Source organism: Molossus molossus, unplaced genomic scaffold (genome assembly GCF_014108415.1).
Source record: "Molossus molossus isolate mMolMol1 unplaced genomic scaffold, mMolMol1.p scaffold_m16_p_2, whole genome shotgun sequence".
In the NCBI taxonomy this organism is placed as follows: Eukaryota; Metazoa; Chordata; class Mammalia; order Chiroptera; family Molossidae; genus Molossus; species Molossus molossus.
This window is the reverse complement of record NW_023425355.1, coordinates 137,537,612-137,564,923: the sequence shown is the minus strand read 5'-3', so window position 1 is coordinate 137,564,923 and position 27,312 is coordinate 137,537,612. Positions and strand designations below refer to the sequence as shown.

The following is a 27,312-nucleotide window of genomic DNA, read 5'->3' as shown; positions in this document are numbered from 1 at the left end:
TTCCTTTTAAATCTTCAAAAGGGTGTTATTTTATGGATGTAGTCTTACCCTACTTATCTCTGTGATGGGATTGCCATTTTCCAGTCACATAAAAAGAAGCTTCTAAGCTATAGGACTTATCCTGACATAAGGGGCAAGTGGGGACAAGGCCGTGGTATGTTTTCTTCCCTTCTTCCCTCCCTTTCCATGTCTTCTGACCTCTCTTCCTTGCACTGCCCCACATTTTCCTGGGAAGAAGACAGTAATATAATGGCAGTTTTCCCTCTTTGCCTGTCTTACCTCATGTTTCCCCATGGCAGATAGCTAGCTTCATGACCCTCAGGCCCAACTTTCAGTAGATGTGGGATGTAATTTCTCTTTAAAAAAAAAAAGTTAAATTAACGTATTTCTGATTATAGTTAACATACAGTATTATATTAGTTTCAGGTGTACAGTACAGTGATTCAACATTTATATTTCTTACAAAGTGACCACAGTAAGTTTATAACTATCTGTCCCTGTACATAGTTACTACAATGTTATTGACTCTTTTCCCTAGCTGTACATTACATTCCCATGATCTTTTTAATCCTCATGAAGACTTTCTGTTGTTGATGATGTCAGCACAGAATCGTCACCAAAAGAGCTTCCATGATATCTGTCTAACCAGCTGTAACAGACATTGGAGGGAGGGCAGGAACAATGCTCTGGACAGACTGTCCTTTTCCAGTAGGCTTTGGCTTTAAGAAGAGCTGTCACTCTCCTCAGTTTCCCTGTTGTGAAATTGAGCAAGGTATTGAGGGCAGAAACCTGCTGCTGTGTAAGATTTCAAGTGAGCCTGACTGGTCACGAACATAAATGCTCAAGATCCATCACAAAAATCTGCTCTAGGTACCTTGAGTTCTCAGCGGCTACTATGGATTTTTTTCTTACACTGTTATAGAAAGAAAAGCAACAGGTGTTTTTTTTTTTTTTTTCTCTTCCTTTTACTTTTTTCAATTACAATTTACATTCAATATTATTTTGTATTGGTTTCAATTATACAGCATAGTGGTTAGACAATCATATACTTTACAAAGTGTCCCCCCACCTTTTCCAGTACCCACCTGGCACCATACATAGGTATTACAATATTATTGACTGTATTCCCTATGCTGTACCTTACATCCCCATGACTATCTTATAACTAAGAAAAGCAACAGGTTTTGTAGGTATAATTTGCCTTTGAAGCCAAATCCCCATTCTGAATCTGTGTAGCACTCTTTCAGATGATGGGTTTGGTTTTTCAAATGGACCATTTTCTGGTGCCATCAGTGCATAAAAGAAGTATATTTTATTCTTAAGGGTCACTGAGAGTTTTGACAATCTTCTAGCCACCCCAAGCCTAGGGCATGGATTTCTATTAGGGAAAAGATGGCTAAACTTTCTTCTATGCAATTCCCCAGCTTTCCACTTTAATCTCTGCTTCACATTAATACTAGTCAGTCTGTGGTGGCTACAGCATCCTCCAAAGTGGATTGGCAGGGGAACTGGTGGAGTTCACAGAGATCTTTTTCATTTTCTTGTCTTTATTAGTTTTATAACAGCTTTGTGGAAAAATAGTTCACACAGCATACAATTCACCCCTTTTAGTGTACAATTCAGTAGTTTTTCGTATATTCACAAAGTCGTGCAACCATCACCATGATCTAATTTTCAAACATTTTCATTCCTTGCCCCCCACCCCCCCAAAAAATTCTGTGTCCATTAGTAGTCACTTTCCTTTCTCCCATTCCCCAAGCCCCGGAAACTATTAATCTACTTTCTGTCTTGATAGATTTGCCTGTTCTGGGCATTTTGTGTGATGGGCTTCTTTCATTTTGCATAATGTTTTCAAGGTTCATCCATGTTGTAGCATGAATCAGAACGTAATTCTTTATTGCTGAATAATGTGTAATGGTATGGATAGACCACATTTTATTCATCCATCCATCAGTTGATGGCCATTTGGGTTGTTTCTACTTTTCAACTATTAAAAATAATTCTACTGTACTATTTGTGTACAAGCTTTTATGTGGACTTATGTTTTCATTTGTCTTGAGCATATACCTAGGAGTAGATTTGCTTGATCTTATGGTAAGCCTATGTTTTCCAATTTGAGAAACTGCCAAACTGTTTTCCACAGTGGCTGCAGCATTTTACAATTCTGCAAGTAATGTATGATAGTTCCAATTTCTTTTCTTTCTTGTCAACACTTGTTACTATCTGTTTTTTTAAAAAATATATTATAGCATCCTAGAGGGTGTAAAGTGATATCTCATTGCGGTTTTCATTGCCTTTTCCTAGTGACTAATGATGTTGAGCACCTCTTCATGTGCTTATTGGCCATTCATATATCTTCTTTGGAGAAATGTCTACTCAGATTCTTTGTCCATTTTTATTTTATTTTTTAATTTTTAATTTTAATTTTTTTGTTAATCCTCACCCAAGAATATTTTCTCCATTGATTTTTAGAGAGGGTGGAAGAGAGGGAGGGAGGGGAAGGGGGGTAGAGAAACATAGATGTGAAAGAGACACATCAACTAGTTGCCTCCTACACATGCCCTGACCTGGGCCTGGGATGGAACCTGCAACCCAGGATGTACCCTTGACCAGGAGTCAAACCCGTGACCCTTCAGTGAGTGGGTCAACACTTTATCTACTGAGCCACACTTGCCAGGGCTCTTTGTTCATTTTGCATTGGATTATTTATCTTATTTTTGGGTTATAAGTTCTTTACATATTATGGATACAGGTATCTTATCAGATATAAAATTTGCAAATATTTTCTTCCATTCTGTGGGTTGTTTTTTCACTTTCCTTTTTTTTGGTTATTGCCAATATTGTCATTCTTTTATTTTTTATTTTTATTAACGGATGTTTCTCCTTTTTTCCCCATTGACATCCTCCTCCCCACTCCCACCCCACCCCCAATCCACACGCCATCCCTGGCTTTGTTGTCCGTGTCCATCGGTTATACGTATATGCATATAAGTTCTGTGGTTTATCTCTACTCCCACCTCTTCCTCTGACGGTTGTCAGTCTGTACCCTATTTCCACATCTCTGGGTCTACCCTGTTCCTCAGACTGTTATGTTCATTATATTCCACAAATAAGTGAGATCATGTCTTTCTCTGCTTGGCTTGTTTCGCTTAGGATAATGCTTTCCAGGTCCCTCCACATCGTCTCAAAGGATAAGAGATCTTTCTTTCTTACACCTGCATAGTACTCCATTGTGTATATATACCACCGCTTTTTTATCAATTTGTCTACTGATGGACATTTGGGCTGTTTCCAGATCTTAGCTATTGTAAATAGTGCTGCTACAAACATGGGGGTACATATATTCTTTCTGATTGGTGTTTTAGGCTTCTTAGGGTATATTCCTAGAAGTAGGATCACTGGGTCAAATGGAAGTTCAATTTTTAATTTTTTGAGGTAACACCATATTGTTTTCCATAGTGGCTGCACCAGTCTGCATTCCCACTAGCAGTGTACTAGAGTCCCCTTTTCTCCACACCCTCACCAACACTTGTTGTTTGATGATTTGTTGATGGCGGCCATTCTGACAGGTGTGAGGTGATAGATACCTCATTGTTGTTTTAATTTGCATCTCTCTGATGATTAGAGTGTCTTCCTTTTGTTGAGTTGTATGAGCACTGTATATATTTTGGAAATTAACCTCTTATCTGATGCATCATTGGCGATATGGTCTCCCAAATAGTGGGATCTCTTTCCATTTTGATGGTTGTTTCTTTTGCTGTGCAGAAACTTTTTAGTTTGAAGTAGTTTCATGTGTTTATTTTTTCCTTTGTTTCTCTTGCCTTAGGTGTTGTATCAGTGAAAATTCTGCTGCATATAATGTCTGAAATTTTGTTGCCTACATTTTCTTCTATAATTTTTATGGATTCATGAGTTACATTTAAGTCTTTTATCCATTTTGAGTTTATTCTCATGTATGGTGTAAGTTGGTGGTCTAGCTTCATATTTTTGCAAGTAGCTGTCCAATTTTCCCAACACCATTTATTCAAGAGATTGTCTTGACCCCACTGTATGCTCTTGCCACCTTTGTCAAATATTAATTGTGCATATTGTCTTGGGTCAATTTCTGGGTTCTCTTAATTTTTTCCTTGATCTCCTTGGTAACCCATTCATTGTTTAATAACATGCTATTTAGCCTCCATGTGTTCCAATGTCTTTGCATGTTCTTGTTGCAATTGATTTCTAGTTTCATGCCATTGTGATCTGAGAAGGTGTTAATATGATTTCAGTCTTCTTGAACTTGTAGAGACTTAGTTTGTGTGCTAACATGTGGTCTGTCTTTGAGAATGTCCCATGTGCACTTGAGAAGGTTGTGAATTCTGCAGTTTTGGGGTTTAATTCTCTGTAGATATCTAGTAAATACATTTGATCTAGTGTTTCATTTAGAGTCTCTGTTTCCTTGTTAATTTTTTGCCTAGAGGATCAATCCAGTGATGTCAGCGGGGTGTTGAAGTCCCCTGCTGTGATTGTATTGCTGTCGATTTCTCCTTTGAAGTCCTCCAGAAGATTTTTAATATATTTTGGTGCTCCTATGTTGGGTGCATATATGTTTACCAAGGTATATCTTCCTGTTGGCTAGATCCTTTCAATATTATGTAGTAGCCTTCTTTGTCTCTAGCTATGGCCTTCATTTTGAAATTTATTTTATTAGATATGAGTATTGTTACCCCAGCTTTTTTTTCTTTCTGTTTGCTTGGAAGATTTTTTTTTCCATCCCTTCACTTTCAACCTATGTGAGTCTTTTGTTGTGAGGTGGGTCTCTTTTAAACAACATATAGATGGGTCATGCTTTCTTATCCAATCAGCTACCCTGTATCTTTTTATTGGAGAATTCAGTCCATTTACATTTAAGGTGATTATTGATATGTACTTATTTATTGCCATTTTTGTTTAGTTTGGTTATATTTTTCTTCCTATTTCTTCTACTAATTACAGCAGTCCTTTTTAACATTTCTTGCAGTGCTGGTTTGGTGCTAATGTATTCCCTTAGCCTTTTGTTTGTTTGTTTGGGAAGCTCTTTATTTGACCTTGTATTTTGAATGATAGTCTTGCTGGGTAGAGTAGTCTTGAATTCAGATCCTTGTTTTTCATGACCTTGATTGCTTCAAGCCATTCCCTTCTGGCCTGTAGTGTTTCTGTTGAGAAGTCAGCTGAGAGCCTTATGGGGGTTCCTTTGTAGGTAACCTGTTGCTTATCTCTTGCTGCTTTTAGGATTCTCTCTTTGTTTTTAATTTTTGGCATTTTAATTACTATGTGTCTTGGTGTGGGCCTGTTTGGGTTCTTCTTACTTGGGGTTCTCTGTGCTTCTTGAACTTGAATGCCTCTTCCTTCACCAAATTAGGGAATTTTTCTGTCACTATTTCTTCAAATATATTCTCTAACCTTTGCTCATTTTCTTCTTCTTTGGGGACTCCTATAATGCCAGTATTATTATGTTTCTAGTTGTCCCAGTGTTCTCTTAGGCTGTCTTCCTGTTTTTTTCCTTTTGGTTTTCTGATTGGTTGATTTTTTTTTAACCCTGTCTTGTAATTCACTGATCCAGTCCTCAGCTTCCTCTACTCTGCTGTTTAGTCCTTCCAGTGTGTTCTTTATTTCTGCTATGTCATTCTTCATTTCTTCTTGGTGGCTTTTCATTTCTAATTGGTTGATTTTCCATGTTTCTATACCTTTACTCATGGTTTTGATGTCCTTACTCATGCTGTTGAGCTTCCTCAATATCATGGCTCTGAACTGTACCTCTGATAATTTGCTTAGCTGCATTTCATTTATCTCATCTTCAATAGAGTTCTCTTGTTCTTTCATTTGGAATTTGTTTCTTTGTTTCACCATTTTGGCTATCTCAGTGGGTTTTGGAGCCTGCCAAATTTTCCCTGTGGATGTTGGTGTTCTGCTGTTTGTGGCTCCCTCTACTGGGTTTGGATGAGCATGGGAGGACCCACGTTAAACACCTCTGTCATGTCTTACTTTTCTGGGTAGATTTGCAAGCCCAGGAAAGGTACAGTTATTTTCTAGCTTTTTGCCTGGAGGCTATTAGTCTCAGTTACTTGAAGAGCCTTGGGTTCTCAGTTGAATGAAAAACTCCCTCAGGTGTGCAGCGTGAGAGGATTTCCCGAGGGTGGGGCAGATGCTGGTTGTTATTGAGCCTCAATTTGCATTTCTTTGATCCAGCTGGGTGGGGTTAAATCTTCGAGGGAGGGGCTGCTGCTTCTCCCCAGAGCTCTGGGAAGGAGCAAGATGGTCACTGTCCTGTGTGGTCGCAACTCAGCAAAAGCTCTGAGCACCCTCCGCATTCCGAGTGTCCCCACACAGTTCCAGTCCAGTCTGCCCTCCCTCTGCTGGAGTCCAAGGTGAGTGGCTGTAGCTAATGTAGTGCTCTGTCCTGGCCCTCTGCACTGTGAATCTGGCTTGGGATTTTGACCGTCAGGGCACTGCTCACAGCTAAGACCGCTGCTGTCTGTGAGCTCCCAGCCGCTCTCTCGTGCCTCTGCAGACCTACCAGGATCAAGTGTCCCTGGTTATATGGTCTACTCAAGCTGCTTTTCTGTTGCTTTTTCCCTATGATTTGTCTTTATTTTAGTTGTAATTTCAGTTTGGTCCTGGGAGATCGTCTGTGTAGCTTTCATTCACCCTGCCACCATTTTGGAATTCGAAACTAGTCGGTTTTTTTGCCTTTTTTACAAATCTGTGACTATTTCTCAACCATCTTCAGCTCCAGAGATTACTTTCTCACTGGTGGGCCCAAGCTAAAGTGAACTCTTAGCTATAACTCACATCCCTGGGAGGGAGAATATGTTCTTCTCAGCATGAGCCAGCATCCATTCAAGTGTGAAAATAGAAGTGAGGGTTTCTTTAGACCAGGGGTAGGCAATGTCTGGTGCACGGGCTATAGAAGGCCTGTGAAATCAATACCAGCTAACATCACATGCCTCACCAAATTAGCCTGACCAAATATAGCAAGCTAATTTTTAAGTTGGTAATTTTGTATGGCCCTCAAATGATGTTATAAATATCCAAATGGCCCTTGGCATAAAAAAGGTTCTCCACCCCTGCTTTAGACAAGTAAGACTGCCTGCTAGGGGCCCACCCCTGTAGAGGTAGGAGAAGGGGGAAACCTTTATAAGCTGGGCACACATAGTGTCGTAGTAGTGTAAGGAGGGGCATCCAGTTCTGGTGAACATCTTTTTTCCAACTTTTTATTTTGAAATAACCATAGAATCACAGGAAATTACAAAAACAGTTCAAAGAAATCTGCTGTATCTTTCACCTAGTTTCTCCCAATGATTACCTTTTAGTTAACTATAGTATAATATAAAAATGGTGAAATTGACTTGGGGATAGTGTATGTGCATAGAGTTGACCCCTGAACCATGTGGGGGTTAGGGATGTTGACCCCCACAAAATAAAAAATCCATGTATAACTTTCCACTCTCCAAAAACTTGGTGTCTGCAGGGGATTGGTTCCAGGGCCACCCCCCATGGATTCCAAAATCTATGGATGTCCAAGTCCCCTATATAAAATGGGTGAATCAATACATACGATCAATCTTTCATATCCACGAGCTCTCAGTCACAGATCGAAAATAGTATAGGTATTTACTGAAAAAAATATACGTATAAGTTCAAGCCCGTGTTGTTCAAGGGTCAACTATAGTTCTATGCTATTTTGTCACATGTGCAGGGTCTTGTAACCACCACTGTAATCAAGATTCACCTTCTTTTCATCATTTCTTCATACACCTACCTTCTCTTCATAATTTCTTACCCATGGCAACCACTGATCACCTGTTTTCTCTCTCCCTAATTTTGTCATTTTGAGAATGTCATATAAATAGAATCATGTAGCATATGATCTTTTGAGTTTGGCTTTTTTGCATTTGGCATAGTGCCCTTGACATCCATTCATGTTGTTATGCATGCCACTTAGTATTACTAAGCAGTATTCTATGGCATGGATGTGCCACAGTCTGTTTAGTCATTCACCTGTTGAGAGATATTTTGGTTGTATCTAGTTGTTGAGTATTACAAATAAAACTGTTGTGGGCATCTGTGTACAGGTTCTTGTGTGTACATACGTTTTCTTTTTTCTGGGATAAATGTTCAGGGGTATGATTGTTGGGTTCTGTGCTAAGTGTAGGTTTGGTTTTTAAAGAAACTGCCAAGTTGTTTTCCAAAATGGCTGTACCATTTTATCCTCCCACTAGCAGTATATGAGAGATTCAGTTCATCCACATTCTCACCAACATTTGGTACGGTCACAGTTTTTAAAAAATTTTTAGCTGTTCTAATAGGTTTGTAGTGCTATCCCATTGTGGTCTTAATTTGCATTTTCCCAGTGGCTAGTGATGTTGAACATCTTTTCATGTGTGTATTTGCCATCATATATCCTCTTGGGTGACATGTCTCTTCCTGCCCTTTGCCCATTTTCTGATTGAATTGTTCTTTTTTTTTTTTTATTTTTTTTTTATTTTTTTTAATCCTCACCCGAGGATATTTTTCCATTTTTTGTACAGATAGAGTGGGAGGGAGAGAGAGAAAGGGAGAGAGAGAGAGAAACATCGACGTGAAGAGACACATCGAGTGGCTGCCACCCGCACGACCAACCAGGGCCGGGGACAAACTTGCAACCGAAGTACGTGCCCTTAGCGGGAACCGAACCCGGGTCTCTCTGGACCGCAGGCCGACGCTCTAACCGCTGAGCCAAACTGGCCAGGGCTTGAATTGTTCTTTTTACTGTTGAGTTTGAGAGTTTATATTTTCTAAATACAAATCAGTTTTCATATCCGTGGTTTGCAGATATTTTCTCTCAGTCTGTACCTTGTCTTTTCATCCTCTTAACAGAGCTATTCTAATTCCTTTGACTATCCATATAAATTTTAGAATAATTTTGTCTTAAACTACAAAAAAATCTTGCTGAGATTTCTATAGGAATTGTGTTAAACCTTTATATCAATCTGACAAAAGTTGACATGTTTACTACGTTGAGTCTTTCAGTCTGTGAACATGATCTATTTCTCCATTTATTTAGATTTTATTTTATTTCTTTTATCAGTTTTGTATAGTGTTCAGCATGTAAGTTCTGAACATATTTTGAAATGTCTATGCATTTCCTTTTGAGTCTTTGTACATATCATATTTTTTAATTTTGATTTCCAAGTGTTCATTGTTAGTATATTGAAATACTTTTGATATTTATATATTAGTCTTTTATCCTGAAAACTCACTTTATCCATGCTGAAATGACTTGTTAGTTCTAGGAGATTTTGTAGATTCCTTGGAATTTTCTACATAGACCATCACGTCATCTGCAAATAGAAACAATTTCATTGTTTTCGAGATGTGTACCTGTTATTTCCTTTTCTCACATTATTGTGCTGGCTAGGACTTTTAATGTTATGTTGAAAATAGTGATGAGAGTAGAAATTCTTTCTTGTTCCTAATCTTTAGGGAGAAAACATTCAGTTTTTCATTAAGTATGACAGCTGTAGTTTTTTTGTTTTGTTTTGTAGAGATTCTTTATCAAGTTGAGGTTCACCTCTATTTATAGTTTTCTGAGAGTTTTTATCATGAATGGGTATTGAGTTTTATCAGGTGCTTTTTCTACATCAATTGATATGGTCATGTGATTTTTCTTTTACTTGTTAATATGGTGGATTACATTGATTGATTTTTGAATATTGAATCAGTCTTGCATCCTTGGAATAAATTCCTCTTGGTCATGGTATATAATTCTTTTTACATATTGCTGAATTCCATTTGCTAATATTTTGTTAAAGATTTTACATTTATATTCAGGAGGGATATTGTGCCCAATTTCTGTCTTGCTAGGCTGCCCCTTTCCAAGTTCTTTGATTAGAGATTGCAGGATGAGGTGGGTATTTTTGGTTTACTCTCATTGGCATTTATGGATTGCCAACTTTTCCACTATCCAGTCTCAGATCTATAAAATGGGAAAAAAAAACAACTCAAGGAATTTACTGATATAGAGCTCCCTAGCTAGTTTGCCTTCTCCATTCCACTTTTTGGAGTCATTGTATGTTTGTTTTATACATTATGTCCAGGGTTTTTAACTGTATGCACCTATTGTAAAGAATAGAGAGAAGTGTGTCTTTTCCAGCTTGTCCTGATACCAGGAATCCAGTCTGTATATTTTAAAAAGTAGATTTTGAAGTCCCTTCCTTGTATATGTGGATGAAAAATTAATCTTCAAATTTGTTGGGGAAAGGAGTATGTATGCCTTCTACATATTAGCTAGCGTAGTGGCTAGCATAGAGAATATTCTCAGTGAATATTAATCAGATCGTTACAGTGGTCACAATGCATTCCAGCTGAGTTGCTCTGGCCTAAAACCCATCTTCCAGTTATTACAAATATGTTTGTTTTTCTTGGGGAACTTAAATTGCCATTTTGCTCTAAGAAGTCAGTATTTCTTGCTGTGGGATAGAAACTTGTAGATTATACAACCATGTTGATTTATTATTCCAACTGTGGACAGTTTCGAGGGAGAAAGAGAGTGCTAAGAATAATTAGGGCCGGACAAGCAGTGTAAGCAGAGACTGCAGTAGGCAAAGTGGGGCATATGGTCACCCTATTCGCACCTGTTTAATGAATTTACTATTGACTTAATTTGAGAATACAGGTATTGAAGCATTTCTGTTATTTCTCAAGTGCTACAGATGGACATTCTGGTGTATGCACATGCATGTGCTCACTCGTACTCAGGCATTCTTGCCTCATAATAAAGGAGTAAAGGAGAGTTATGCAGACTGGCTAAATTAATGTAGCATGTTTGCTAAACAGAATGTTCTATTTTTACCTTCAGACTTGTCCACAGGGGCCATCTGAAGGTCTTTTAAATGCCATTAATGCTTAAACAAAAAGGGCATTCCAGTTAATATGGTTTGTCTGGATGAAATACTTACTAAAATATCTTGGAATAAATGGAATGCAAACTGTTTATAAAAGCCTAATTCACAGCTTTTCTTCAAGTTATAAAATGGGAATTACTTCAGGTGTAAATAATTCATCCTGACAAATTTGTCTCATTTGGTGTGTGCCTGCCTGCCTGCTTGCTTGTGAGTATATGATTTTATTTTTGGAGCCCCAAGACATTAGCCTCTTGTTAGTTTAGCACTTCTCATGAATCAGAGAGTTCTGACAAGAGTCCAGGGTCCAGACCTCTAAGTTCTATTTCACTGAACTGTTTGTACTTTTTGTAGACAGTCTTCCAAACAGAAGAAGGCTATTCAAACTGCTATCCGCAAAAATAAAGAGGCAAATGCAGTGCTCGCCCGGTTGAACAGTGAACTCCAGCAGCAGCTCAAGGTAAGGGGTTTCCTGATTTTGGGTTACCAGACTTTTCATTTAATTGCTTTGTTCTGTTTTGACCATTGGCTGAGAGTCTGGCTCCATTCCTGTTGGTAAGACTTGTCTCATTGTTCTCAAACTCCTTTTGGAAGGCAGAGAATTGCTGTATTTAAGTTTCATGGGTTGGTTCTTGTATGCTTAGGGGAAGACTAGTAACTTTAATATGTAGGCTGCATGTTGTGTGTTAATTAAAAGGACCGAGAATCTATTACAAGGGCTGTTGGAAGTATTCATTATTATCCGAAGCTTTCGGGTAAACTCTTACTTGTTTAGATTTACCCTGAATGATGCTATACTTATTTCAGTGGAGGAGAGTGGCCCTGATACTATCGAAGGCCAGCTACTCCCCTGGTACCTTGGAAATGGTTCCATATCACCTTGTCAAGAACATCACTCCTGTTCTTATCATCTGTGTCTCTTCATTATCAATCTCCCCTGTATTAGTTTCTCAGGGCTGCCAAAACAAAGTACTACAAAGTGGGTGGTTTAAAATAACAGAAATCTAGTCTCATAGCTCTAGAGGCCAGAAATCTGAAATCAAGGTGTCAGCACAGCCGAGCACTCTCTCTGAAGGCCGTAGGGGAGAACCCTGCCTTTCTTCTTCCCAGTTTCTGGTGGTGGCTGGCAGTGCTTGGCGTTCCTTGGTTTGTCACTCCAATTTCTGCCTCCATCTTCACATGGCCTTCTCTCTGTGTCTCTGTCCAAATTCCTCTTCTTATTGTGTCTTCTTATAAGGACACTGGTCATTGGATTAGGGCCTACCCTAATCTAGCATAACCTCAGTTAAACTAAATTACTTCTGCAAAGATCCTATTTCCATATAAGGTGATACTTACAGGTGCTGGGGGTTAGGACTTAAACATATCTTTTCAGGGGACACGGTCTCCTGATTTTCTACTGGCTCATTCCCATCCACATGTGAATATGCTCCAGTATAGTCTATCACGTTGACCCCTTCTTCAGCTGCTCTCAGTCTCTCTGGTCCCCTTCACAGCCACGTTTCTTAGGAGTTCTTTCTATTAACTATTTCTGCTTCCTCACCAACAGTTTTCTGTCCTTTCACTTTAGTGTGGCTTCCTTCTCTTCCACTCACACTCCTCTTATGGCCAAATCCAATGGGCCTGTTTTTTTTTTTTTTTTTGATATTTTGTTCAGATAGAGTGGGAGGGAGAGAGAGAGAGAGAAAGAAAAACATCGACGTGAAAGGGACACATCGAGTAGTTGCCACCCGCACAACCCAACCAGGGCCGGGGACAAATTGCAACTGAGGTACGTGCCTTTAGCGGGAACCGAACCAGGGTCTCTGGGGACCGCAGGCTGACGCTCTAACCGCTGAGCCAAACCGGCCAGGGCCAATGGGCCTGTTTCAATATTATTTGAATTTTCACAAGAATTCTACACAATTCACCATTCCCTCCTCTGAAGTCACTTTTCTTTTTAATATGTTTTTATTGATTTTTGAGAGAGAGAGATAGAAACATTGATGTGAGGTAGAAACATCCATCGCTGCCTCCTGCACGCCCCCTACAGGGATTGAGCCTGCAACCCCGGCATGTGCCCTGACCAGGAATCGAACTGGGACCCCTCAGTCCGTGGGATGACGCCTGATTCACTGAGCCACATCAGCTGGGCCTCTGAAGTCACTTTTCTACCTGGCTTTTGGGAAACCAAACTTGGCTCATTTTTTCTACTTCACTGGTGCTTTCTCTTTAGCATTCTTGGCTGTCTATTCCTTCTTTGATTTCTCTTTTGTTACCCCTCTTGCCCTGATACTTTATTAAATACATTTTCAAGGATACCAGGACATTGAAAGAATTATGCAGTAAATACTTCTATAGCCACCACTTTGGTTCTGCCATTAACATTTTCCTATACTTGTTTTATCATGTCTCCATTCCTTTATCTATCCCTCTATCCACAGTCCATCTTATTTTAAACATATTTTCAAGTAAATTGAAGACATCTATACATGTGCCCTAAATATTTTAGCATGCATATCATTAACTAGAGTTCCATATTTTTACAGGCTTTTCTTATGATGTAAATTTTACATACAGTGAACACAAATCTTGAGGGTACATTTGCTGAGTTTTTTAACAGATACATACACTTACAGAACCCAAACCCCTATCAAGGTACAGAACGTTCCCATCATCCAAGGAAGCTCCCTCCTGCTCCTTCTTGGTCAATTCCTGCCCCACTAATGCAGAGGTAACCACTCTTTTAAATTTTTATGCCATAGTGTTGCCTTGCCTATAACTGTATGGAAATGGTGTTCTCTCTCTCTTTTTAAAAAATCCTCACCCGAGGATATATTTTTTCCATTTATCTTCCGATAGAGTGGGAAGGAGGGAGGGTGGGAAGGAGAGAGAGAGAGAGAGAGAGAGAGAGAGAGAGAGAGAGAGAGAGAGAGAGAGAGAGAGAGAGAGACATCGATGTGAGAGAGACACATTGACTGGTTGCCTCCTACATGACCTGACCAGGGCTGGGGATGAATTTCAACTTAGGTACGTGCCCTTGGCTAGAATCGAACCCGCGACTCTTTGGTTCGTGGGCCAATGCTCTAACCTCTGAGCCAAACCGCCCAGGGCAGAAATGGTGTTCTCTTAATATGTATTTTGTATAAAAGTTTTTTCTCTTAATATTGCTTTTGAGGTTCATTTACACTGTTGCATGTGTTAGTAATATGCTCTTTTTTATCGTTGAGTAGTATTCCATTGTGTGAATATACCACAATTTGGTTATCAGTTCTCGTATTAATGTGTACCTGAACCATTTCCAGTTTTGGGTTATTTTGTATAAAACTGCATTTTGAATCAATCTTTGTGTGAAGATATGTTCTCATATCTCTTGGGTAAATACTTAGGATTAGGATTAGTAGATAATGTGGTGACTATATGTCATCAGTTTTATTAGAGCTTTTTCCAAAGTGGCTAGAGCATTTTGTACTAACTGCCACTAATGTAGCAGAGTTCCAGTTGTTCTACATCCTCATCAACATGTGGTGTGTTACTTTTTAAATTTTAGCTAGTTCTGTGGTTATGTAGTTTTAATTTTACATTTTCTTGATGCTTATGTTGAGCACTTCTCTATATGATTACTTGCCTGTCATATATTTTATGAAGTGCATTTTCAAAATTTTTGCCCATTTTTTAAATTGAGTTTTTAGTCTTTTTTTTTTTTTAGTTGTACGTAGATGCTATTTATATTATCTTGGTTACCACTCCTTTGTCAGATATATGTTTTATGAATGTTTTCTTCCAGTCTTTGTTTTACCTGTTCATTTTCTTAACCATGTCTTTTCATGAACATTAGTTTTACATTTTGATAAAGTCTAATATCATTTTTCTCTTATGATTATTACTTTCTATATAAAGAAACTTTGCCTACATCTAAATGATGAAGATATTCTGTTATGGATTTTTTCCTAAAGGCTTTATTTTAATATGTTTATTATAAATTTGCTAAGAGGGTAGATCTTATGTTAAGTGTTCTTATTACAAAAACAAAATAATAACAATAACAACAACAACAATAAAGAGGGTAGGAGGAAACTTTTAGAGGTGATAATTTTATGGCATAAATTGTGGTGATGGTTTCATAGACATAATTATCTCCAGACTGATCACACTGTATACATAAAGTATGTACAGCTTTTTTGTATATCAGTCATACCTCAATAAAATGGTTTAAAAAATGGATCGTAGGTATTATTCATCTTGCATAACTGAATCTTTATACCCTTGAATAATACCTCCCCATTTACTCTTTATTCCAGCCCCTGGCAACCCCCATTCTACACTCTGATTCTATGAGTTTGACTATTTTATTTTTTTTTTATTTTTTTATTTTTTTTATCCTCACCCGAGGATATTTTTCCATTTTTTGTACAGATAGAGTGGGAGGGAGAGAGAGGAAGGAGAGAGAGAGAGAAACATCAACGTGAAGGGACACATCGAGTGGCTGCCACCCACACGACCAACCAGGGCCGGGGACAAACTGCAACCAAAGTACGTGCCCTTAGCGGGAACCGAACCCGGGTCTCTCCGGACCGCAGGCCGACGCTCTAACCGCTGAGCCAAACTGGCCAGGGCGAGTTTGACTATTTTAGATTCCTCATACTTATAAGTGATGTTATGTAGTGTTTCTCCTTCTGTGTCTGGCTTCTTCCATTAGCATAATGTCCTCCAGGTTCATTCATGTTGTCACAAATGACAGGATTTCTTTTGTTTTATTTACTTGTTTTTAAATTTAAGTATAGTTGGTATACAGTATTATTTATATTAGTTTCAGGTGTACAATATAGTGATTTGACATTTATATACCTTATGATGTGATCACCACACTTAAGTCTAGTAAGGATTTTTCTTTTTTTTTTTTTTTTATCCTCACCCGAGGATATTTTTCCATTTTTTGTACAGATAGAGTGGGAGGGAGAGAGAGGAAGGGAGAGAGAGAGAGAAACATCGATGTGAAGGGACACATCGAGTGGCTGCCACCTGCACGACCAACCAGGGCCGGGGACAAACTGCAACCGAGGTACGTGCCCTTAGCGGGAACCGAACCCGGGTCTCTCCGGACCGCAGGCCGACGCTCTAACCGCTGAGCAAAACTGGCCAGGGCAGGATTTTTCTTTTTAAAGTCTGAATAATATTTCATTGTATGTATACACATTTTCTTTATCCATCCATTCCTCGATGGACATTTAGATTGCTTTTGTGTCTTGGCTATTGTGAATAAAGCTGCAGCGAACATGGGAGTATGGATATCTTTTTGAGAAATTGATTTTAGTTCCTTTGGATACATACTTAGAAGTGGAATTGCAGGATCATATGGTAGTTCTATTATTTTTTTTAGCTTTATTGAGATATAATTGACATGTAATGTGCAATTTTAAGGTGTACAGCATGTTAATTTGATATACTTACATATTGCAGTATGATTATCATAGTATTGTTAGTTAACACCTCCAACACCTCACTTAATTTCCATTTCTTTTATGTAGTGAGAGCATTTAAGATTTACTCTCTTGGCAACTTTCAAGTATATAATAACAGCATTGTTAAGTATAGTCACTATACTGTACAGTAGATCCCCAGAACTTATACATCTTATGACTGGAAATTTGTACCCTTAACCCACCCCTCAGCTCCTGGCAACCATCATTCTACTCTCTGTTTCTAAGAGTTTGGTTCTTTCAGATTCCACACATAAGTGAGATCATACAGTATTTGTCTCTCTCTGTCTGATTTATTTCACTTAGCATAATAGCCACAAGGTTTATCCGTGTTGTCACAAATGGCAGGATTTTCTTCTTTCGTTCTTTATATATATATATATATATATATATATATATATATATATATATATTTTTATTAATTAATTTTTGTTACAGATGTTTCTCCTTTTTCCCCCCACCGATTTCTCCCACCCCCTCCCTCCCTGCCCTTTCCCCAGTTTGTTGTCCATGTCCACTGTTCATACATACATGCATATAAGTTCTGTGGTTTATCTCTCCCCCACCACCCCGCTCTTTAGGGGATTGTCAGTCTGTACCCCACTTCCGCGTCTCTGGGACTACCCCATTCCTCAGACTGTTATGTTCATTATATTCTACAAATAAGTGAGATCATATGATACTTGTCTTTCTCTGTTTGGCTTGTTTCACTTAGGATGATACTTTCAAGGTCCCTCCATGTCGTCTCAAAGGATAAGAGATCTTTCTTTCTTTTTTTCTTTTTTTTTTTTTTTTTATCCTCACCCGAGGACATTTTTCCATTTTTTGTTCAGGTAGAGTGGGAGGGAGAGAGGGGAACAGAGAGAGAGAAACATCGATGTGAAAGGAACACATCGAGTGGCTGCCACCCGCACGACCAACCAGGGCCGGGGACAAACTGCAACCGAAGTACATGCCCTTAGCGGGAACCGAACCCAGGTCTCTCCAGACCGCAGGCCGACGCTCTAACCGCTGAGCCAAACTGGCCAGGGCAAGATCTTTCTTTCTTACAGCTGCGTAGTACTCCATTGTGTTTATGTACCACAACTTTTTTATCCATTCGTCTACTGATGGACACTTGGGCTGTTTCCAGATCTTTGCTATTGTAAATAGTGCTGCTACAAACATGGGGGTACATATATTCTTTCTGATTTGTGTTTTAGGCTTCTTAGGGTATATTCCTAGAAGTGGGATCACTGGGTCAAATGGAAGTTCAATTTTTAATTTTTTGAGGTAATACCATATTGTTTTCCATAGTGGCTGTACCAGTCTGCATTCCCACCAGCAGTGCACTAGAGTCCCCTTTTCTCCACACCCTCACCAACACTTGTTGTTTGATGATTTGTTGATGGCAGCCATTCTGACAGGTGTGAGGTGATACCTCATTGTTGTTTTAATTTGCATCTCTCTGATGATTAGTGATGATGAGCATTTCTTTATATGTTTCTTAGCCATTTGTATGTCCTGTTTGGAAAGGTGTCTATTTAGTTCCTCTGCCCATTTTTTAATTGGATTCTTTGTCTTCCTTGTGTGGAGTTGTATGAGCACTCTATATGTATTGGAAATTAACCCTTTATCTGATATATCATTGGCAATTATGCTCTCCCATACAGTGGGTAGCCTTTCCGTTTTGATGATTGTATCTTTTGCTGTGCAGAAGCTTTTGAGTTTGATGTAGTCCCATGTGTTCATTTTCTCCTTTGTTCCTATTGCCTTAGATGATGTGTCAATGAAAATTCTGCTGCGTATGAGGTCTGAAATTTTGTTGCCTACAGTTTCTTCTAGGATTTTTATGGATTTATGAGTTACATTTAAGTCTTTTATCCATTTTGAGTTTATTCTCGTGTAGGGTGTTAGTTGATGGTCTAGTTTCATTTTTCTGCAAGTAGCTGTCCAATTTTCCCAGCACCATTTATTAAAGAGGCTGTCCTTACTCCACTGTATGCTCTTGCCACCTTTGTCAAATATTAATTGAGCATATTGCCTTGGGTCCATTTCTGGGTTCTCTGTTCTGTTCTACTGGTCTATATGCCTGTTCTTGTGCCAGTACCAGGCTGTTTTGATTACAGTGGCTTTGTAGTATAACCTGAAATCTGGTATTATGATCCCTCCAACTTTGTTCTTCCTTTTCAAGATTGCTGTGGCTATTCGAGGCCTTTTTTGGTTCCATATGAACTTTTGAAATAATTGTTCTAATTCTGTGAAGTATGCCGTTGGTATTTTGATGGGGATGGCGTTCAATCTATAGATTGCTTTGGGTAATATGGACATTTTAATGATGTTAATTCTCCCAATCCATGAACAGGGTATGTGCTTCCACTTTTTTATATCTTCCTCTATTTCTTTTTTCATGACCTGTAGTTTTCTGCAAACAGGTCCTTTATTTCTTTGGTTAAGTTTATTCCTAGGTATCTTAATTTTTTTGCCGCAATGGTAAATGGGATTGTTTTCTTAGTTTCTCTTTCTGTGAGTTCATCCTTGGTGTATAAGAATGCCATCGATTTCTTGACATTAATTTTGTATTCTGCTACTTTGCCAAATTCATTTATTAAGTCTAGTAAACTTTTGATGGAGTCTTTGGGGTTTTCTTTGTATAATATCATGTCATCTGCAAATAATGACAGTTTCACTTCCTCCTTTCCAATTTGTATCCCTTTTATTTTTTCTTCCTGTCTGATTGCTGTGGCTAAGACTTCCAGTACTATGTTAAATAAGAGTGGTGAAAGTGGGCATCTCTGTCTTGTTCCTGTTCTTGAGGAAAATGCTTTTAGTTTTTGCCCATTGAGTATGATGTTGGCTGTAGGTCTTTCATTTTCTTCTTTCTTACGGCTGAATAACATTTTATTGCATGTACATATCACATCTTTATCCATTCATATGCTGACAAACAGGTTGATTCTGTATCTTGACTATTGTAAATAATGCTGCAATGAACATGGGAGTTCAAATATCCCTTCAAGATCCTGATTTCATTTCCTTTGGATATATACCAGGAGTGGGATTTCTGGATCATATGGTATTTGTTTGTTTGTTTGTTTTAATTTTGAGGAACCTCCATACTGTTTTCTAATAGTGGCTCTACAAATTTATATACTCACCTACAATGCTAAGGGTTTCCTTTCTTTGCATCCTTACCAACACATATCTCTTTTATTTTTGATAATAACAATTCTAACAGGTGTGAGGTGATATCTTATTGTGGTCTTGATTTGCATTTCTTTAATGATTAGTGATGTTGAGCATCTTTTTATGTACCTGTTGGCCATTTGTTTTGGTATGTTGTATTTCTGTTTTCATTTGTTTTAATAATTTTTTTATTTTTTGATCCATTGGTTGTTCAGGAGTGTGTTTAATTTTCACATATTTGTGAATTTTCCAGCTTTTCTCCTGTTATCAGTTTCCAGTTTCATAACATTGTGTTCAGAAAAGATGTTTGGTGTGATTTTGATTTTCTTAAAATTTTCCATGTTTATTTTGTGACCTATCATATGACCTATTCTGGAGAGTGTTCCATGTGTGCTTGAAAAAAATATGTATTATACTGCTGTTTGATGGAATGTTTGGTTATGTCTGTTAAGTCCATTTTATATAAAGTATGGTTTAAGTTCAACATTTCCTTATTGATTTTCTGTCTGGATGATATACCAATTGGTGAAAGTGGGGTATTGAAGTTCCTTACTATTATTATATTGTTGCCTATTTCTCTATTCAGATATTTGCTTAATATCTTTAGTTGCTCTGATGTTGGACACATATGTATTTATGATGGTAATATTTTCTTGATGAATTCACCCTTTTAACATTATATAATGACCTTCCTGTCTCTTGTTACAGTTTTTAGCTTAAAGACTATTTTGTCTAATATAAATATAGCTACCCCTATTCTCTTTTGGTGTCTACTTCATGGAATATCTTTTTTATCCCTTTACTTTGAGCCTAACTGTGTCACCTTGAAGCTGGAGTGAGTCTCTTGAATTCTTTTGTGCCCTTGTCAAAAGTGTAATGAATACATAAGTGTAAATTTATTTCTGGGTTCTTAATCTATTCCATTATTCTATTTGTTGATCCTTATACCTGTACCACACAATCGCTTTATAGTAAGTCTTGAAATCAGAGTATACTTTTTTCAACCTGATCTTTTTTAAGATACCTTTGGATATTCTAGGCCCATTGTTTCATGTAAATTTTAGAATTGGTGTGTCATTTGCTACAAAATAGCCTGCTAGGAGTATGATTGGATTTGTATAGAATCTATAGATCAGTTAAGGAGAATTGAATATAAACAATGTTGAATTCTACCAGTCTATGAGCAGAGTACTTCTTTCTGGTTATTTAGGTCTTGTAAAATTCCTCCTAGTGGTTCTGAGTATATGAAGTATTACTTATGTTTTGTCAAATTCCCAATTTCTTTTGATGTTGAATTTATGAATGAAGGTCACCGAATACAAGGTCAACACACAAAAAGTAATCATTTCCCCATATACAAGCAATGAACAATCTATAGCTGAAATTTGAAAAACAGTACCATTTACAATAGCTTGCCCCTTCCCTCAAATGAATACTTAGATATAAAGTCATCAAAACAAACAGGCTCTGTATACTGAAAACTACAAAGTATTCTAAAAGAAATTCAAGAAGACCAAAATAAATGGAGAGACATATGCCGTTTGTGGATTGGAAGACTCAACATAGTAGTGATGTCATTTTTCTCCAAAGTGATCTATAGATTTATTGTAATACCAATCAAAATCCCAGCAGGATATTTTTGTAGGTATAGACCAGCTAATTTTATAATTTTTATGTAAAGACCAAGGAACTGGATTAATGAAAACAAATTTGAAAAAGAAGAACAAAGTTGGAGAATTATTTTAATATCAAGCTTTATAATCAAGACAGCATGGTATTGGAGGGATCAGTGGAATGGGATAAAGAGTCTTGAAGCAGATCACATAAATACATCCATTAAATCTTTGACAAAGGTACAAAATAAATTCATGGAGAATGGATTTTTGAACAAATTGTTTTGTACTAATTGGTCATTAATATGTAAAAATGGATCTTGATTTGAACCTCATATCTTATGCGAAAGATTAACTTGAAAGGGTAATAGATGCAAATAGTATAAAACTTTAAGAATACAGGAAAAACATCTTCATGACCTGGGGTTAGAAATCATGCCAAAAGCACAATCTGTAACAGAAAAAAAAAATCAATAAATTGGACTTCATCAAAATTAGAAATTTTTGCTCTGCCAAAAACATGTCAAGAGAATTAAGAGACAAGCTATGTACTGGGAGAAAATATTTTCAACTCACATATTTGACAAAGGGCTTGTATCTATGTTGAATTTATGAATGAAGGTCACCGAATACAAGGTCAACACACAAAAAGTAATCATTACATAAAGAACTGGTAAAACTCAGTAATAAGAATTCTCAAAACTCGCCCTGGCTGGGTTCGCTAAGTGGTTAGAGCATCAGCCTGCGGTCCAGAGAGACCCAGGTTTGGTTCCCTCTAAGGGCGCATACCTAGGTTGCAGTTTGTCCCTGGCCCTGGTTGGTCGTGCGGGTGGCAGCCACTCAATGTGTCCCTTTCATGTCGATGTTTTTCTCTCTCTCTCTCCCTCCCCCTCCCTCTCCCTCTCCCTCCCTCCCTCCCTCCCTCCCACTCTACCTGTACAAAAAATGGAAAAATGTCCTCAGGTGAGGATAAAAAAAAAAAGAATTCTTAAAACTCAAACAACTCAAAAATGGGCAAAGGACTTGAACAGATGCTTCACCTAAGAGGATATAAGGATGACTAAATATGTGGAAAATATTCAACAGCATTAGCCATTTGGGAAATTAAAATTAAAACCATGATCACATACCACTACACACATATTATAATTGCTAAAACAGAAAATAGTGATAACACCAAGTGCTGGCAACTGGAACTCTCATGCATTGGTGATGGGAATGCAAAATGGTACCCCATTCTGAAAAATTATTTAGCAGTTTCGTATGAAGTTATACATAACACCAGTCCCAATCTGGATACCTACCTTAGTGAAATGAAAACTTATGTTTACTTAAAGACCTGTGCACAAATGTTCATAGCAGTTTTGTGTGATAGCAAAAACTGTAAACAACCAAAATGTCCTTCAAGGGATGAATGGATAAACTATGGTACATTCACACAGTGGAATAGTACTTAGCAATAAAAAGGAATGATGCACACAACAACTTGGATGAACCTCAAAGACATTGTGCTAAATGAGATAAGTGAGTGTCAAGTTATGTACTGTATGACTCCTTTTATTTGACATTCTTGAAAAGGAAAAACTGGGATGCTGGGAAATAGACCGGTGGTTGTCAGGGGTTATGTATGAGGTAAGGCTTTATATATCAATGAATAGTATCAGAGAGTTTTTGGTTGTTGGAAATATAATGTACCATTTTTGTGGTGGTAGTTACACAAGTCTATGCCTGTGTTAAAATTTATAGAACTGTTCACTAAAATAAAAAATGGCCAATTTTATCATATGCAAATAAAACAATTTTTATTTTTTAAATGTATCTTTATTGTTGAATGTATTACAGATATTCCTCCTTTTCCCTCTATTTATCCCCTCCTCCCCACTCCCGCCCCCCTCCTGCCTTTCCCCATACTGTTGTCTGTATCCATTGGTTATGCATATATGCATATAAGTTCTTTGGTTTATTTCTTCCCACCCCCACCCCCTTCCCTTTGAGGTTTGCTAGTATAACAACCAGTTTGTACTTTTGGGGGGGGGGGTACAGTGAACTTTATTGATGGTACATGACAAAATAGGGCTTCCTAAGCCCCTCCCCTTCTTCAGGGGATCTGGGATGGAAATTAGAGGTCAGGAGATCTCAGTGTATTGGGGGATCAGTTTGGGACAAGGACTCCCCAGCAGTTGAGAGCCTCTCTCCTTTTCGCTGGGGTTGGTGGTCTAAGGGGCTCTTACTCCTTAGAGGCCATGTGGACCATGAGGTCCCCCACCCTGTTGCTGTAGCCAAATTCATTGTTATACCAGGAAACAAGCTTGACAAAGTGGTCATTGAGGACACCAGCCCCAGCATTGAAAGTGGAGGAGTGGGTGTCACTGTTAAAGTTGCAGGAGACAACCTGGTCCTCAGTATAGCCCAGGATGCCCTTGAGGGGGCCCTCTGATGCCTGCTTCACTACCTTTTTGATATCATCATATTTGGAAGCTTTCTCCAGGCAACAGGTCAGATCCACAACAGACACATTGGGGGTGGGGACACGGAAGGCCATGCCAGTTAGCTTTCCGTTCAGCTCAGGGATGACTTTGCCCACAGCCTTGGCAGCAGTAGAAGCAGGGATGATGTTCTGGGTGGCCCCTCGGCTATCATGCCACAGCTTCCCAGAGGGGCCATCCACGGCCTTCTGGGTGGCAGTGATAGCGTGGACTGTGGTCATGAGTCCCTCCACGATGCCAAAGTTGTCATGGATGACCTTGGCCAGGGGGGCCAAGCAGTTGGTGGTGCAGGAGGCATCGCTGACAATCTTGAGGGAGTTGTCATACTTGTCATGCATGCTTCACGCCCATCACAAACATGGGGGAATCTGCAGAAGGAGCAGAGATGATGACCCTCTTGGCTCCACCCTTCAAGTGAGCCCCAGCCTTCTCCATGGCAATGAAGACACCGGTGGACTCCACAACATACTCAGCACCAGCAATACCCCATTTGATGTTGGCGGGATCTCGCTCCTTAAAGATGGAGATGGACTTTCCATTGATGACAAGCTTCCCGTTCTCCGCCTTGACTGTGCCTTTGAACTTGCCATGAGTAGAATCATACTGGAACACCTAGACCATGTAGTTGAGGTCAATAAAGGGATCATTGATGGCGACAATATCTACTTTGCCAGAGTTAAAAGCAGCCCTGGTGACCAGGCGCCCAATATGGCCAAATCCATTCACTCCTACCTTCACCATCGTGTCTCGGGGCTGAGGCTGGCACTGCGCAGGAAGACACGGCTGTCTGATGAATTGGAGGAGCAGAGAGCCCAGTTTGTACTTCTTAATCGTTTCACCTTTCTCACACATTTCCTCAACCCCCCTCCCATCTGGCAACCAACAAAATGTTCTCTATATCTATGAGAACGTTTCAGTTTGTTCATTTTATTTGTAGAATCAATTGTTGATAGATATGTATTTATTGCTATTTTGTTTGTTCATATTTTTGATCTTTTTCTTCAAGAAGACCCTTTAACATTTCATATAATAATGGTTTGGTGGTGATGAACTCCTTTAGCTTTTTCTTGCCTGGGAAACTCTTTATATGTCCATCGATTCTAAGTGATAATTGTAGGATAGTGTAATCTTGGTTGTAGGTTCTTGCTTTTCATCACTCTGAATATTTCTTGCCACTCCCTTCTGGCCTGCAGTTTCTTTTGAGAAATCAGCTGACAGTCTTATGGGAACTCCCTTGTAGGTAACTAACTGCTTTTCTCTTGCTGCTTTTAAGATTCTCTTTTTGGCCCTGGCCGGTTTGGCTCAGCGGTTAGAGCGTCTGCCTGCGGTCCTGAGAGACCCGGGTTCGGTTCCCGCTAAGGGCGCATACCTCGGTTGCAGTTTGTCCCCAGCCCTGGTCGGCTGTGCAGGTGGCAGCCACTCGATGTGTTCCTTTCACATCGATGTTTCTCTCTCTCTCTCTGTTCCTCTCTCTCCCTCCCACTCTACCTGAATAAAAAATGGAAAAATGTCCTCGGGTGAGGATAAAAAAAAAAAAAAGATTCTCTTTTTGTCTTTAACCTTTTGCATTTCGATTATGATGTGTCTTGGTGTGGGCCTCTTTGGGTTCAACTTGTTCAGGACTCTCTGTGCTTCCTGGACTTGTATGCCTGTTTCCTACACCAGTTAGGGAAGTTTTATGTCATCATTGTTTCAAATAGGTTTTCCATTTCTTGTTCTCTCTCTTCTCCTTCTGGCGCTCGCATGATGCGAATGTTGGCACGCTTGAAGTTGTCCCAGAGGCTCCTTATACTATCCTCATTTTTTTGGATTTTTTTTTTTTCTTTTCGCTGTTCTGATTAGGTGTTTTTTGTTTCCTTATATTTCAAATTGATGGTTTGCTTCTTGGCTTTATCTACTCTACTATTGAATCTGTGTAAATTATTCTTTATTTTAATTACTGCCTCTTTCATTTCTGACTGGTCCTTTTTTACACTCTTGAGGCCCTCACTAAGATCCTTGAAGTTCTCACTAAGTTCATTGAGCATCCTTATGAGCAGTGTTTTGAACTCTGCATCTGTTACATTGCTTATCTCCATTTTGCTTAGTTCTTTTCCTGGGGTTTTGTTCTGTTCTTTCATTTGGGACATGTTTCTTTGTCTCCTCATTTTGGTTGCCTCCCTGTGTTTGTTTCTATGTATTAGATAGAGTTGCTATGTCTCCTGGGCTTCCTAGGGTGGCCTATTGTAGTAGATGTCCTGTCGGGTCCAGTGGCACAGCCTCCCTGGTCTCCCAGCTGGGCCCTCGAGGTGCACCCCTCATGTGGACTTTACACCCTTCTGTTGTAATTGAGTCTTGTTTGCTGTTGGCACATCAATGAGAGGGATTTACTCAGGCTGATCAGCTGCAAGGACTAGCTGTGCCCACTATCCACTGACCTCTGACTACTTTGGATGATCAACTGTGCAGGGGCCCACTACACAGAGCAAGACTTATTTCAGCAGGGTGCTGGTATCCACTGAATCTATTCCTTGAGTGTGTCACTTGTGGAGGTGAATGGGTAGTGGTGCTTTGACGTGGTCTGAAGTTGTTCACTGGGTGTGCTGGCTCTGGGGCAAGGTCAACCACTGCCTTTGTTCTACCTGAGGCCACCAGGCATAAGCTACAAAGCTGTCTGCAGATGGCTGCTTCTTGTGCTGGGCTTAGAGGTGCCCAGGCAAAGCCAAGTTGTGAACCAAGGCTGGCTGCTTCTAGTGCCAGGCCTGGGGCCACTTAATGAGAGGTATGGGGCTCACTGAGACCAGATGCTGCTTGTTTGAGAGAATTTAGGAAAATCTGAAGCAGGATCCAAGACAGGCCAATCCTATGGTAAAGCAACTGGTAACAGCTTGGGTGGGCCTGAAAGTTGAGTGAGGCAGGGCCTCAGGGAATCACCAGAGTGGGGTAAATAGTGTGAACCAGGTTGCTGGAGTCCCAGATATGGCAGCTGTCTGCCTGCCCTGTAGGGGGAAGGGCTTACCAAATGAACAAAGGCCTCTGATAGCACGTCTGTCTAGGAGAAAAGCACCTCTCCAGCCCTCGCTCCAATGCCAAACAACTCAGTTCTTCCCCATATGTCTCTGGTCCCTTTCAAATTGCCTTCCCCACGCTGGAGCTCAGAGGGAGCAAGTCAGAGTATGTCTGTGCATGGGCCCTTTAAGAGGAGCTTCCTGGGGCTACAGCAGCCTCAGCCAGTTCTCTTTACTTGATGTGTATGAGTGAAAAACTTTCAGGTCCAGTGAACAGAAGTCTGATGAACCATAAAAACAGAGCTCTAGTCACAGCCTTTCAATAAATTCTCAGACTAAGTCAGTTTACAGATGCAGAACCCCTTGAATACAGGGGCATCTGGGTCATCTTAAGGAATGACCCCATTATGCAGCCAAAATTTTATACTGTTAGTTTTTCTTCTAGCCATTCTCAAAGAAACCTGTGGCCATTTGCCAGGGTGACTGTGCATTGAGGAAAGGGAACTAATCAGATTTTGGGAGGATTACTGGATACTGGTTCTGAACTAATTCCAGGAGACCCAAAACATCACTGTAATGCACCAGTCAATAGGAGCTTATGGAGATCAGGTAATCAGTGGAGTTGTAGCTCAGGTCCATCAGTGGATCCCTGAATCTACCCTGTGGCCATTTCTCCAGTTTCATAATACATAATTGGAAGA

At 39.3% G+C, this 27,312-nt stretch overlaps 1 protein-coding gene and 1 pseudogene across 1 annotated transcript in view; one reads left to right on the top strand and one right to left on the bottom strand.

Annotated features, from left to right (window-relative positions):
- The window catches only part of REPS2 (RALBP1 associated Eps domain containing 2), a 166,940-nt gene that overhangs the window by 131,660 nt on the left and 7,968 nt on the right, over positions 1 to 27,312 (top strand). The window contains exon 17 of the mRNA XM_036270186.1: positions 11,256 to 11,361. Coding sequence (XP_036126079.1) covers positions 11,256 to 11,361 — 106 coding nt within the window. The remainder of the gene's footprint in view (positions 1 to 11,255; positions 11,362 to 27,312) is intronic.
- Positions 23,366 to 24,365, bottom strand: LOC118636626 (annotated as a pseudogene).